The 14,550-nt window shown below is 37.3% G+C and overlaps 1 protein-coding gene across 1 annotated transcript; it reads left to right on the top strand.

Annotated features, from left to right (window-relative positions):
- Nucleotides 1–2,845: 2,845 nt before the first annotated feature.
- LOC143300861 (serine protease HTRA2, mitochondrial-like) lies at nt 2,846–14,550 on the top strand. The gene is made up of 7 exons (XM_076614830.1): nt 2,846–3,846; nt 4,812–5,013; nt 5,670–5,864; nt 7,835–7,867; nt 9,196–9,310; nt 10,141–10,327; nt 11,647–14,550. Exons 1-7 carry the CDS (start codon nt 3,395–3,397, stop codon nt 11,840–11,842), a joined length of 1,380 nt encoding a protein of 459 aa, XP_076470945.1. The 5' UTR covers nt 2,846–3,394; the 3' UTR covers nt 11,843–14,550.

The raw sequence follows: 14,550 nt of genomic DNA, 5'->3' as shown, positions 1-14,550 counted from the left end.
CATTTGAATGTGATTGTATTTCAGTTTACACTCTCCAGTCTCTATATGTAAAATATATTCAGTTGAAAAAAAGACGATGTGTGATATGTAAACTGAGTACCTTTGTGTGTTTACTGGTGCGTATGCGCACGTATGTTTGTCTGCATGCCGCGTGAGCGCTTTTACTTGTGTGTCTGCGTGTGCGAACGCCGTTTATCATGGGCATCGCACGGGTGTCACGTTGGGTGATACTAGTTAACACACACACACACACACACACACACACACACACACACACACACATTGAAAATAATCACCCAAATCATTTGAAAATATACACAGATGGTTCGTTGATTAAAAATAAAGCCGGCTCGGTCTATGTGATACCAAATTTAAAAACTGAGAAATCATTCCACATTGGATCAAACAAATCCATTTTTACTGCTGAACTATTTGCAGTTCTGATGGCTTTGAATTATCTGGTAAGCATTCCCCGGATAATAGCCGACTGCACATTAGTTTTTGAGTTGATTCACTATCAGTTCTTCAAGCTCTTGAATCGTTAAAATTGCAAACACGATCATAAATTATATCAGAAATAAGCCTTTTAGTTCACTTTCTTTCACGTCGAGGTACATAGATAACGTTCTGCTGGATACCGTCTCATAGTTCTTTAAACTACAATGATAAGCGGTTGACGTAGCAGCGAAAAGGGGAGCAAAGAACATATTAGATCTAAATGACATATACCTTCCTCTGTCTCTACAAGAATGTCATACTCTTGTAGACAATTTTACTTGGGATATATTCCAACATAACCTTTAAAGATATGAAAATAATCACACAAAGTTTGACATTGACACAATAAACATTCAGTTCTGTGTCAATAAAGAAATAATTATAGACGGAAAACTGATGCCTTCAAAACAAAATATACCAGGAATGTTGTATACCTATGTGGACAGAAAATTACAACTGAATTCATATCCTTTCGTGTGTTAAGTTAAATGGGTTTTTTCCTATGCTTTCCCAAAACTAAGTTACGAAAATATTTAACTCTTCATCGTTAACTTGCGAATTTTTGTCCAATAGCTCATTACGTATGAACTGAAACTCATTACGTATATGTATTCTAACATTTTACTCTTACCAGTTCATACCAGTCAGTTGATTTTATGGTTCTTTTTCTCGGTCGTCAGATCTTCTTCTTTCCATTACACGACCAACATCGACTTGCCGATGACTCTGTCGTGATTCAGTCATGCATGCTGGGTATTTTCAGTCGTGTCTGTATAACCCACCGAACACTTTAAAAGCGCGTTGGGTAAAGCTGCTAGACAGACATCTGCTTGGCAGATGTGGTGTAGCGTATATGGATTTGTCCGAACGCAGTGACGCCTCCTTGAGCTACTGATACTGATACTAACGTGTGTATTTGATCTTCTGCGTGCGTATACACACGTAAGGGGTTCAGGCACTAGCATTGAGGTCTGCACATATGTTGACCTGGGAGATCGGAAAAATCTCCACCCTTTACCCACCAGGCGCCGTTACCGTGATTCGAACCCGGGACCCTCAGATTGAAAGTCCAACGCTTAAACCACTCGGCGCCCGTGGTTTTGTGGTTAATTGATGAAAAATCTCCACCCTTTACCCACCAGGCGCCGTTACCGTGATTCGAACCCGGGACCCTCAGATTGAAAGTCCAACGCTTAAACCACTCGGCGCCCGTGGTTTTGTGGTTAATTGATTGGTTTCCTTAGTTTGTTTCCATTCCCCAAATTTCCTTCTCCGTTCCAAATCCGTGTTCGATTTCTTGTCAGTTCAGTTTCAGTTTCAGTAGCTCAAGGAGGCGTCACTGCGTTCGGACAAATCCACATACGCTACACCACATCTGCCAAGAAGATGCCTGACCAGCAGCGTAACCCAACGCGCTTAGTCAGGCCTTGAGAAAAAAAAAAAGGGGGTGAATAAATAATAGATAAGCTTACATAAATAAATAAATAATAATTATGATATAAAAAAAAAAAGGTAGTAGTAATGATAATACAATTTCTTGTCACATTTGTAGCTGTAAAAGGTTCGAACACGTTCCCCGGCATACAACTGAATAAATACATGCACTGCACACCGGTTTTTTCCCGTCAGTCTCAAGTTAAATCACTTTAGTGAACAGACGTTGAATTAATGACCAACACACACACACGCGCGCGCGCGCGCGCGCGACAGAGAGAAAGACAGATTGAAAGAGAGAGAGGAGCCGGACTCGGGGAGAGAGGGAGGGAGAATTGAGCTGTTCGCCGGGTTTGAAGACATGCGTTGTTTGGAGCGCTGATAAATTTTCAGAAGTTTTTGTTTCTTATTGTCTTAATAAGTATTTTTACATTCGAGTTCTTCCATGTTCGGTGGGTTTTTCATCAGAATCTTCACCCGGGAAAACGGGCCAGTCGGCCAGCTGCTCACTTCATTTCAGTTTCAAGAACTGATCACTCAGTGAGTATTAACTTGATGTCAGTCTGCAGTTTGGGATTCCACTCACGGTATTGTAGTTTAAATAGGTAACTGGGTCAGAGATTTATTCGGGTTGACTCGGAAGCAGTGGTGCCGCCGTGGTCGTGGTGTCAGGTATCGCCGGTCACGTATTATTGTATAAATTTATTGAAGACGGCAGCCGCCGTGACCGGCAGTAGCCGGGCCACCCCAGCTTCAGATGAATTTAACGACTTACAAACATTTCAGCGTGCTCTGTGTGTGTGTGTGTGCCAACGGACTTAAATCGATTTTGAATGAGTAGTGAGTGCACGGACTTAAACGTCCGTGGGTGAGTACCACGGGCGTGGTTGCTCTTCTGTTCAATTTTGGTAAAAAGTTAAAACAATTTATCTTTCATCATCTGAAGAATGTCCACAATCATCAAGTTGATTATCATCTGACATTTCTTTGGATTTCTTTAAATCAGATCTTAAGTATGCGTTCCCTTCAATTCGTTGTTGCTGTTGTTGTTTTATAAAGGCGACTGGTATATTGAAAAATTGAGGATTGAAATCATTGTTGTGTTTGCGGGTGAAGTGTTTGGTCAAAATATAGCTTCCGAGATTAGGTAGTAACTTCTCTCTGACCTTTATATTAGATTTTTCTTTCTTTTTATGGGCGTCATTTCTCGATCTTTTGCCCTTGCAGAAATTGTTTGTGTCAAGTACACATGAGGAAAGTGAAATAAAAGAATGATTTGTGGACTGATTGTGTTTCGGCGACGCTGGCTTGGGGAAATAAGCGGCTGTCGCGGTTTTACCTATTCTGCAATTGTGGTGTGTGGCTTGATTGTTGACCCTGAGAACGAAGTGGTGGTGCATGGTGTAAGAAGAAAGTGATGAATTAGTTGCAAACTTCAGTTACATACCTTACAAACATTACAATGGCATCGCTTTCAACCAGAAATTTGATAGTATGCTGCCTCTTTCGTCACCATGCCAACCAGAGAGCAGTTTTTCATCACCAGTCGATTGCACCAAACAGGAACAACACACCAAAAACTTCGTTCACTTGTTGCAGCAGACGAACTTTTATCGCCAGTCGTTCATTTTGGAGCCCGAAAATTCAACTGTTCGGAAAAGTCAACAACCGACGACCATATTTTAGCGTAGTAAGTGCAGTATTAGGTACGGTTGGCTTCTTTGCAGGATTTGTTTACTATTTAAAATATCGATCTTCAACGATCCCCGGTGCCCTGCCTGCCACGAATACAGTGTGTGCTGCAACAGATGACTCGCCACATCGTGGAATAAGTTTGAGAAAACAATTTAACTTTGTTGCTGATGTTGTCGAGAAGGCTGCTCCGTCGGTTGTGTACATCGAGCTCAATGACAGGTAGATTCTGCATGTCAGACATATTGCAAATCTCTTCTCTGCCCCATTCATCTGTCTCTTCGCCTATCTGTGTGCATTTCTCACAGACAAGTATAGTTATCATGCTGTTCTCTTTTTATTCTGTGTTACGAATTATGCTCCCCATTGGTAAAGAGTATTTTCTCGCTTTATTGTCATGTGAAAATCAAAAAGTATTTGTGTCTTCATATTTGCAGTAGCATAGTTTTGATAATAATAATAATAATAATGAAAATAATAATAATTATTATATAAATATACATGTGTGTGTGTGTGTGTGTTCTTTGTGTTCTTTTTCAAATGTATTTTATTAACACCATGTTTGTGCTTCTGTGTGTGTGTTTGTGTGTGTGTGTGTTACTGTTCTTTTTTTCTCCAATAACCTGTGTATCTTGTTTTCACTATGCATACAACTTTATTTAGTATTGTGTAGTGTTGACCCTGTTCAGGGTGGGGACTGGATATGAAGAAATGCACGTCAGTGCTTATCAGTTATCCTCAAAAATAAAGAATTTTGTCTTGTCTTCGGTAGAACAATTTCTTCTCATCCCCCATGCCCCCACCCCCTCACACTGTAATTTGGTAAGCCTGGGGGCAAGGATGTGTGTAAAATTTGTAAACATAATGTATCAGTGATCTGTCTGTTGCTATATTGCTATATTTTTTCAGTGTTTACTGTTTATCATTAATGATGGCCTTGTAGAAAATACCATAAAGGAGATATGATGTACACCTCTGGTGTGGGAGGAATTTTGTTTAACGTTAATTCCTTTCACATACACTGGTGATTGTAGACTTCTCATTAAAGTATTGATTTTCACATTTGAATGTTATCATTTTTGAAAGATATATGCCTCTATGGTTTCATATTTAGTTCTGTCCTTAATCTACTGACAGTCCTGGTCTGACTCAGTGTATTTCATTACTGTTGCTTTTTCTGTCCCCAGACAGGGGTTCACCGGTCGGATAATGCCAGTGTCCAATGGCTCAGGTTTCATAGTACGATCTGATGGACTGGTCGTCACCAATGCTCATGTGGTGGGCAACAAATCTACAGTCAAAGTGCGCTTGTTGGATGGGAAGGAACTGAGTGGATGGGTGATAGCTGTGGATCCAGTCTCTGACCTGGCGGCCATCAAAATTGATGGAGTAATGTATTTGGTTTTATTCACAATTTTTTGTACATGTATACTTCAAACACTGATCATGTCATTTTATAGTTCACACAAATTCTATTGATTTAATATTATTGTTTTGTTTTAGCATGTTTTGTTTTGTTTTTGTTTTTTTTTTATACCCAATTACTTGAATTACCTGTTTTGATGAATGATAGAAGTTTTGTATTTTCATGAGCGCTTCAGAATTCTTTTAATTTGCTTTAAAACTTATTCATGAAGTAAACATTATCCTTTCTAAAAGATTTTTTTTTCTTTTTAAGCTTTTGAACTAATTCAGAAATTATATGTAATTAATTATCCTTTCTGAAATACATTTTTCTTTTTCAGTTTTCATTTACATTGTCACCAGTATATTATATATATGTTAAGAGTACCTATCTCCATTTAAATCCATAAAATCTCTTTTGTACTTCCTCCAGAAAATTTATTCCACTTCACCCTCTTTTTTCAAAATAAGCTTTGAATCATTTTTCATGTTGTCATATATTTCATTTTGTATGCCAACAAAATAGACTAAATAATTAAAGATATACTTTGTTGTGTATTATATGATTACATCCCCTGTGTTCAGTCCCTCTTTCTTTCTTTTCTTTCTTTTTTTTTTTTTTTTTTTTTCCCAACATTTAGACAGGTCTTCCTGTGCTAAAAATGGGCCTGTCCTGCAAACTGCGAGCTGGGGAGTGGGTGATCGCCATGGGAAGCCCTTTGTCACTGAGCAACACTGTGACCTGTGGTATCGTCAGCAGTGTGAACAGGGGCAGCAAAGAACTGGGTATCAGGAACAAGGACATGGAATACATCCAGACAGATGCTCTGATCAACGTATGTAAGGTGGTGGATTCACCACCAGTGCTGGCGTTTATGTGATTTTTTGTAATTTTTGGTGCACTCTGGGCTTTCAGTTCATAGTATTTGATTTTATGTTGTTGAAAATAAAGGAGTGAACAAAGCAATAGACAAATAGACAAACTGCAAAGAAAATTGTATGAATGGGAATTGTGGATGGATGTTGGTAATAAGCAGTTGATAAACAGGCAAATCATGTGATACCATTTACTATAACATCCACCAAAATGATAACTGGAATCAGTTGTTTTATTTAATGCAAAAACATGTCCAGGACTCTGTCAGGGACAAATTTGAAGAACCTGATCTCTTTTTTGTTTTTTCTTGTCGTCGTCTTGGGGGATGTGGGGGCGGGGAGGAGGGGGGTTGTGTGTTTGTCCCATCCCCAGGTTTTCATTCTTTAAAAAACAAATTTGTATGACATTGTCAAAAGTTCCCTTGGATAAGATAGGAAAGTAAGTACAATTTGGGAAGTTATCCCATGTTGCTTTGCAGAATGAATGAATAAATGCCTTGTTTTCTTGTGGGTGTTATCTCATCATCCCTTCACTTCTTCCCACAAGTGCTGCAGTATGTTTCACTTTAAACTGATTACAAAATACCCCTCTGATTCAAAGTTTACCTAAATCAGAAAATACAAAAAGGGGAATTGTTTAAAGTATACTTTATAATTGTGCCCATGAAAATTTTCTTTACGAATGTATTCCATACACTTCCCATGAAGTTATGAACTGTGGCAGTCTTTGCATTTGGAGCAGTGGCCTACTGGTAATGTGCCAAATTTGATAGCTAGCGTCTATATATATAGACAAGGATTTTTACTCCCTACACTAGCTCTTGAGTGATGATTTGTGTGCTAATTTCAGATGAGACAACAAGCCAATGTCCCATGTGCAACACAGACTTAGCACACATACAAAATCCCATGGCAAGAAAAGGGTTGCCCTTGGCAAAAATGAGACGAAAAAATCCATTTTGATAATGAAACACCTACAATTGTAGACAGAAAATGAAGCAACAAGTCCTTCCCAGAGAGTGCAGCCTGAATTTCACTGATATAAATTTACAATGACAAAAAGTAATACAACACAATACTTCCAAGATGTAGGAGAGACAGTGTGAAGAGAAATTAGTTAAGGAAGGAAGAGAATGATACACAGTAGAGAACAACAGAAGGGTGAGCCGGTGTCAAGAGTGTGACTAGGTAAGAGTGAATATTAGTGTCTGTGACTGGGGAAGATTGCAGATATCGATGGAAAAAGTGTGTGTCTGTGAGTATTTGTGAAATGAAGAAGAAGAGTAAGACAGAGACTAAAGTGTATCATTGCACAAAGCTTTGTTTTCTTATCATTTTGTTTTGTTACCATTTTTTGTAGGAGAGATTTCTTTTAATTTGTTTCCCATTAAGGCAGTCTTAATTGAGAAGATTCAGAAAAGAATGGTGAATTTGATGAATTTTTTTTCTTTTTTCTAAAACAAAGATTACACATCTGATAAGTAAAATTTCTGTAATTAATTCATGTTCTTAATTCTATACTCAGTTTATGTTTTTAACATTTGGAAGAGTGATACGGGATTTTCATTTTAAACACACAATCCTTTTTGTTTTGTTTTGTTTTGGTTTGTAAACAAAAAATATGTGTAAAGATATTTTCTTTTTAAGTTCAGCATTTGCAGTAGAAACCATCTTTCATTTTTCTGTTAGATTTGGATCATGAAACTTTAAACAAATATTGTTTGTTCCTGCTCCCACTCTTTCTTTGCTTTTTCATTCATCTTCCTGTTAATATCCATACGTCTTTCCTCATGTTTTCTACTGCCAGCATTTTTTCTTTTCTTTTATCTAATCATTTTACTTTTTCTGTCTGTCTTTGAGAAACATTCATGGTTTGGAAATTGGTTGTAAAGTTATTAACTCTTGAACTTTTTTACTTCCTTTTTTCCAGTTTGGAAATTCTGGTGGTCCACTTATAAATCTGGTAAGTACTCAGCCATGGTCACATCAAATGTGTGTCAGAAAAAGAAAATGTTTTACAACTGTAGGCGGAGGGGGTAGGGGGGAGAAGAAAAAGCTACACTGATATGGCCATGTGACATGATCCACTGGCCTTGTTAAAACAATCTTCCAAGGAACTGTTGAGGGAGGGAAACAGAGGGAATGACAGATAAAACTACACTGATATGGCCATGTGACATGATCCACTGGCCTTGCAAAAACAATCTTCCAAGGAACTGTTGAGGGAGGGAAACAGAAGGAAGGACAGATAAAACTACACTGATATGGCCATGTGACATGATCCACTGGCCTTGCTAAAACAATCTTCCAAGGAACTGTTGAGGGAGGGAAACAGAGGGAATGACAGATAAAACTACACTGATATGGCCATGTGACATGATCTACTGGCCTTGCAAAAACAATCTTCCAAGGAACTGGTGAGGGAGGGAAACAGAAGGAAGGACAGATAAAACTACACTGATATGGCCATGTGACGTGATCCACTGGCCTTGTTAAAACAATCTTCCAAGGAACTGGTGAGGGAGGGAAACAGGGAATGACAGATAAAACAATAGACTGACAAACCATTTGCTGAAACCCAGGCTGTGACACACAACAGACAGACCTAGAAGAATCTGGCAAACAGTTGTTCTGTTCAGTGCCCCAATGACTTTTTGCAGAGTTGAGGGAGAAGAAAAAGAAGAAAACTAACAGCAAATAATGGATGTAGTAGATGAATTATTTCCATACAAATGTGTCAGTTTATGGATAGTTCTACACAGCATTTGCATTAAGAAATCAATCTTTTTTTTAAAACATAGATCTTTTATCATGAACACAAATACTCTTACCTACTTTCTGAATATTGAAAAACAGCAACAACAAAAATCGGTTGGCGAATGTGATTCTGTGATCAGTGAGGAAAAAAAACAGATCAGTCAATCTTCCATGAATTTCCATATCACATGGTGCCCGTGCACAAGTGTGTGTGTGTGTGACCTTTCAATCTGTTTGTAATTTTCTGTCTTCTATTTCTTTTGCTTGAATTTATGTTTTTGTAAGGTATCTTTTGTCATTTTATACAGATTTATCTTTCCTGTGATTTTCACAGATTCTGCAGCCAAAAAAAAAAAAAAAAAAGCAGCATATATAAACTTCAGTAATTTATAAATGGGCGATGCAGTCATTGTCTTATATTGTTTTTAAATCATCAAGCAGAAAGAGGCAATAATGAGTAAGATTTTTTTTTTTTTTTTTTTGTCAGTAAACATAATTGTTGTTTTTTTCCTTTTTTATTTATTTATTTTCTAGGATGGGGAGGTGATTGGCATCAATGCCATGAAAGTCACACCTGGTATCTCCTTTGCCATTCCTTCTGACTATGCCTCCAATTTCCTGACCAAAGTGGATGAGGTGTTGAGGAGAGGTAAGATTTTATAGCTCATTACAAATGTCTTCAGTGTTTTTTGCTGAATCAAAGGTAGATTGTGGTGACCTCAAAGCATGATTATCAGGATTTCTTTTTCTTTTGATGTTTGCCTGATATGTTACAATGATTCAGAAAGATGTTGCCTTAATGTCCGAAATAGGGCCAGGTGCATAATGTAAATTTTACACTTCATTTATAATACCACTGTCCTCCTTTTTTACCCTGTTCCTCCTTATAAAGTGTAGAAATAACTGTGTGATTGTGAAAATATACTGCAACATTAAGTCGCCACAAAAGATGTATTCTAACAGGAAAAAATCAAGCTTTTAATAAGAATGAACCTACCTCACATCTTGAAAATTTAGGTGAAGAATACACACAATACCGAAAGTTTGGGAGTGAAATGATGTTTTAGTGGGTGAATGACAAGCAGAATGTACTTCATAGGGTGTCCACCTGCCTCCTACCTCCTCTCTCTTAAATGTTTTAAAACAGGAAATAGATCTGTCCTGGTTCACCAACTGAAAGAATGATAATGGAATATGAACACCACCATATCTCTGATCAGAAGTGACTTTCTCAGTTTCTGATTTGATGTTTTCAAAAAGATTCAAAGTTATTACACAATCCACCATATCTCTGATTAGAAATGGTTTTCACAGTTTCTGATTTGATATTTAGAAAAAAGGATTCAAAGTTAATGTCACCATATACCTTGACAGAAATACCTTGAAGTGAAAGTAGCCCCAAGCAATGATTTTGTATGCACCATCATTATGTTTTGGACTTGTTTCTGAAAGGTTTGTAATGGAGTCGGTTGTTGACAGGGCAACCCAAAAAACGGCAGTGGTTTAGCTTGGGGGCTGACACAACCCGACGTCGCTTCATTGGCATCACCATGCTGTCGCTGAACAGTCAGCTGCTGTTGGAACTCAAATCCAGAGTGCCTGACTTTCCTGATATTTCTGGTGGTGTCCTGGTTCACAAAATTGTTATTGGTTCACCTGCTTTCAAGTTAGTAGCAAACTGCTGTTTTTGTTGTTGTTTTTTTTTGTTTTTTTGCTTTTTGCTTCTTTTTTTTCTATTTGACAACCTCCCTTGCAGTTTAAGTGACAAGATAATAATGATAATAATAGTAATTTCCGTTGCACCTTTCATGAAAATACAATAATGCTCAAGGCACATAACACAAGTACAAAATTACAAAGAAAAACATTTTAAACAAAAATCACAACCACAGGAACAAAATCTCCAAAATCATGCTATGTGAACAACATACATTTACCCCAACCAAACAGTGAAGTAGAACAACCATTATCATCCACGCATTCACACACGGACAGATGAATGCACACACACACACACACACACACACACACACACACACACAATGATACATGTATGAATGTGTATACACATATGTTTGATATATACGCACATACATACATACACACATACACACTGACACATGCATACACACACATGCTTAAACACACACACACACACACACACACACACACACATGTATGTTTTTGTATTGATTCAGTTATTTCATCTTTTTTTTTTATAGAAAATTCCTATGCGTTTATCACAAATCTGGGTAAAATTTCTAAAGAATTTGATTCAAGACTCACATGACTAAATAATGGCAATGTGGAAACTGTCCTTTATTGATAAAAGCATGTTAATAACTGGAAATGACCAAATAGTTACTTTAGTCTTAAAGCTGTGTTTTTATGAGTGAGAGGTAGAGAGACAGAGAGTGAAGATGTTTGCCTCTGTATAAGGGTGAATGCATGCTTTTGAGTTGTAGTGGTGGTGTGTATGTGATGGTGGTGGTGATTTGCTTCCCCTTCTCTCGTCGTTCTGTCACCCCTTCCCCCAGAATTTTTCTAGTACCATTCACACAGTGGAGTGATGGGCTAGAGGTAATGCGTCCGCCTAGGAAGCGAGAGAATCTGAGCGCGCTGGTTCGAATCACGGCTCAGCCGCCAATATTTTCTCCCCCTCCACTAGACCTTGAGTGGTGGTCTGGACGCTAGTCATTCGGATGAGATGATGAACCCAGGTCCTGTGTGCAGCATGCACTTAGCACACGTAAAGAACCCACGGCAGCAAAAGGGTTGTTCCTGGCAAAATTCTGTAGAAAAATCCACTTGGTTAGGAAAAACAAATAAAACTGCACCAGGAAATTTTTTTTTTTTTTAATGGGTGGCGCTGTAATGTAGCGATGCGCTCTCCATGGGGAGAGCAGCCCGAATTTCACACAGAGAAATCTATCGTGATAAAAAGAAATGCAAATACAAATTCAAAATTTGTTGTTTTTATTCCAGTGGTGGTCTCCAGGCTGGTGACATCATCACAGAGATCAACAACCAGTCTATCCAGGCCTCTGCAGATGTGTACCGCATTGTTGAGGCATCAGAAACCTTGCAGATTGTGGCCTATCGTGGACAAAAGAAAATGAATTTTACCGTTCACTTCAGAAGAAATCAAATAGAGTTGTGTCAGATGTTTTCTGTTTGTTAGCTTGGTACTACGGTTTTGTGTGTGCTTGTTGGTGTTTGCGTGAAGCATGCAAGTGACTCATGCAGGACTCAGAATGCATTTCTAATGTACATAAGTCTGTGCCAGCTATGTACATGTATATTGTACCTGTGTGTTTTAGTATATCAGAGTTTGTTTGTTTTTTTTTGTTGTTTTTGTGTAGGGTTTTTTGTTGTTGTTGTTTGTTTTTTTGGGGTTTTGACTCACTTGTGTAAACAAAGTGAGTCTATGTTTTAACCCGGTGTTCGGTTGTCTGTGTGTGTGTGTGTCCATGGTAAACTTTAACATTGACATTTTCTCTGCAAATACTTTGTCAGTTGACACCAAATTAGGCATAAAAATAGGAAAAATTCAGTTCTTTCCAGTCATCTTGTTTAAAACAATATTGCACCTCTGGGATGGGCACAAAAAAATAAAAAAGAAGCCTAATTATATGCAAACTACATTTACTGTTATATTTATATTTTTTGTATTATCTAAACTTGGCACTTTGACCTCTTATTCTGACACAACAACAAGAGCAGTCATTATTATCATTTTTTGTTCAAACAGGAACTTCTTTTGCTAAGCATGGAAGTTTTATTTATTTTGCAAACGTTTTGGTGCAGATAGTAAAGAAGGGAAATTACTCTGTATTTAATGCTAGGGGACTTAATTTATCACAAGTGAGTCTTGAAGGCCTTGCCTCTCTTGTTTTTTCTTTTTTCTAAAACAAAGATTACACATCTGATAAGTAAAATTTCCGTAATTAATTCATGTTCTTAATTCTATACTCAATTTATGTTTTGAACATTTGGAAGAGTGATACGGGATTTTCATTTTAAACACACAATCCTTTTTGTTGACTCACTTGTGCAAACAAAGTGAGTCTATGTTTTAAGCCAGTGTTCGGTTGTCTGTGTGTGTGTGTGTCTGTGGTAAACTTTAACATTGACATTTTCTCTGCAAATACTTTGTCAGTTGCCACCAAATTAGGCATAAAAATAGGAAAAATTCAGTTCTTTCCAGTCATCTTGTTTAAAACAATATTGCACCTCTGGGATGGGCACAAAAAAATAAAAAAGAAGCCTAATTATATGCAAACTGCATTTACTGTTATATTTATATTTTTTGTATTCTCTAAACTTGGCACTTTGATCTGATATTCTGACCCAACAACAAGAGCAGTCATTATTATCATTTTTTGTTCAAACAGGAACTTCTTTTGCTAAGCATGGAAGTTTTATTTATTTTGCAAACGTTTTGGTGCAGATAGTAAAAAAGGGAAATTACTCTGTAATCAATGCTAGGGGACTTAATTCGCTTTAACCTGATCTTTCTCATCTTAAGCATTACATTTAGAAATTATACTCAATACATAAAAAGCTTGGATTTTTTTTTAAGTGTATCACAAGTGAGTTTTGAAGGCCTTGCCTCTCTTGTTTGTCTTTTTAATACATAAATCAAAGCGGCTCAAACATACATCCAAGAAGCATGACACAATATCATTTGAACCATCTATGTAAAAGGCCACAGTTTAACCTTTTCACTGCAACTCTTTCAGCCTGTCTGCACTTTTCATGACCAGAAATATCATGGAATGTTTACAGAAGGTGGCAAATCTTTAGAAGAACTCGTTCAATTTCGCCCTGAAAAGTACAGGAAGAAAAAATGTGTAATAGACTCAGGATAATGCAGACTGATGCTCACACCTCCCAGACATGTGACGTTTACAACAAATGTCACACACATTCATAAATATCCATCCATTCAAGTAGAACATAAACACATAAGCATGTTCACACAAAAGCACTCACACACACACTCTCTCTCTCTCTCTCTCTCTCTCACACACACACACACACACACACACAGCCAGCAGATGTTAAGTACATTAGCTGACAAAGTGATAAGCAGAACGGAAGAGGTCTTTTTTTGTCTTTTCTTTTTTTTTTTGTCTTTTTTTAACTTGGGACCCAGGTGAAGCACTGAGAAGGGCAGTGTCTTCTATACTACTGAACCATATTTTTGTTTGGGATCAGTCTTGCATTTTATCTTCCCAGATTGTAAATATTTTTTTTCCCTTGAGACATATATTTTGATCTAGTCATGCTATTGCATAGATTCCACACACATCTATTGTTTGCTTATAAGTTATATGATGTGCATTTTTTGCAGATCACAGGTCAGGAAAAAAAATCTTTTTTATTGAATATTTCTTTTTGAACTCCCTTTCTTTGTGGTGAAAGAACTATGTGATGAAGGGTAGATCAGCAGTGCATTTCATGCAAAAACTGAGGGTTTTTATGCATAGAGAAATTTTGTGATCACAAATTCCAATTAAAAAAAAAAAAGAAAAGTGGAAAATAATAAAAATAGTAAAATTGTACCACGTCAGATGTTCCTTTTTTTCTGGTGAATGTGGATGATAAATATTGTACTACAAACTATCAAAACAACAACATGGGAAATGAAGAAAGTACAGAATAAGAATAATTATTGTTCTTTTGTAATAATGTTTGTGTCCATATGTGGATTGTAGATTCTCAACTACATGATTCTGCTATTCCCTCTGAAATTCCATGCTTGGCTTTTGAATTTAAAACTGGTATAGAAAATGTAGCTAAGTGGATGAAACAAAGCAAACTAAGACTGAGCGATGACAAAACAGAACTCATGTTGACTGGTAAAACAAACAAGCTCAAGCAGAT

Source organism: Babylonia areolata, chromosome 2, assembly GCF_041734735.1.
Source record: "Babylonia areolata isolate BAREFJ2019XMU chromosome 2, ASM4173473v1, whole genome shotgun sequence".
Taxonomy (NCBI): Eukaryota; Metazoa; Mollusca; class Gastropoda; order Neogastropoda; family Buccinidae; genus Babylonia; species Babylonia areolata.
This window is presented reverse-complemented; position numbering and strand designations above follow the sequence as displayed.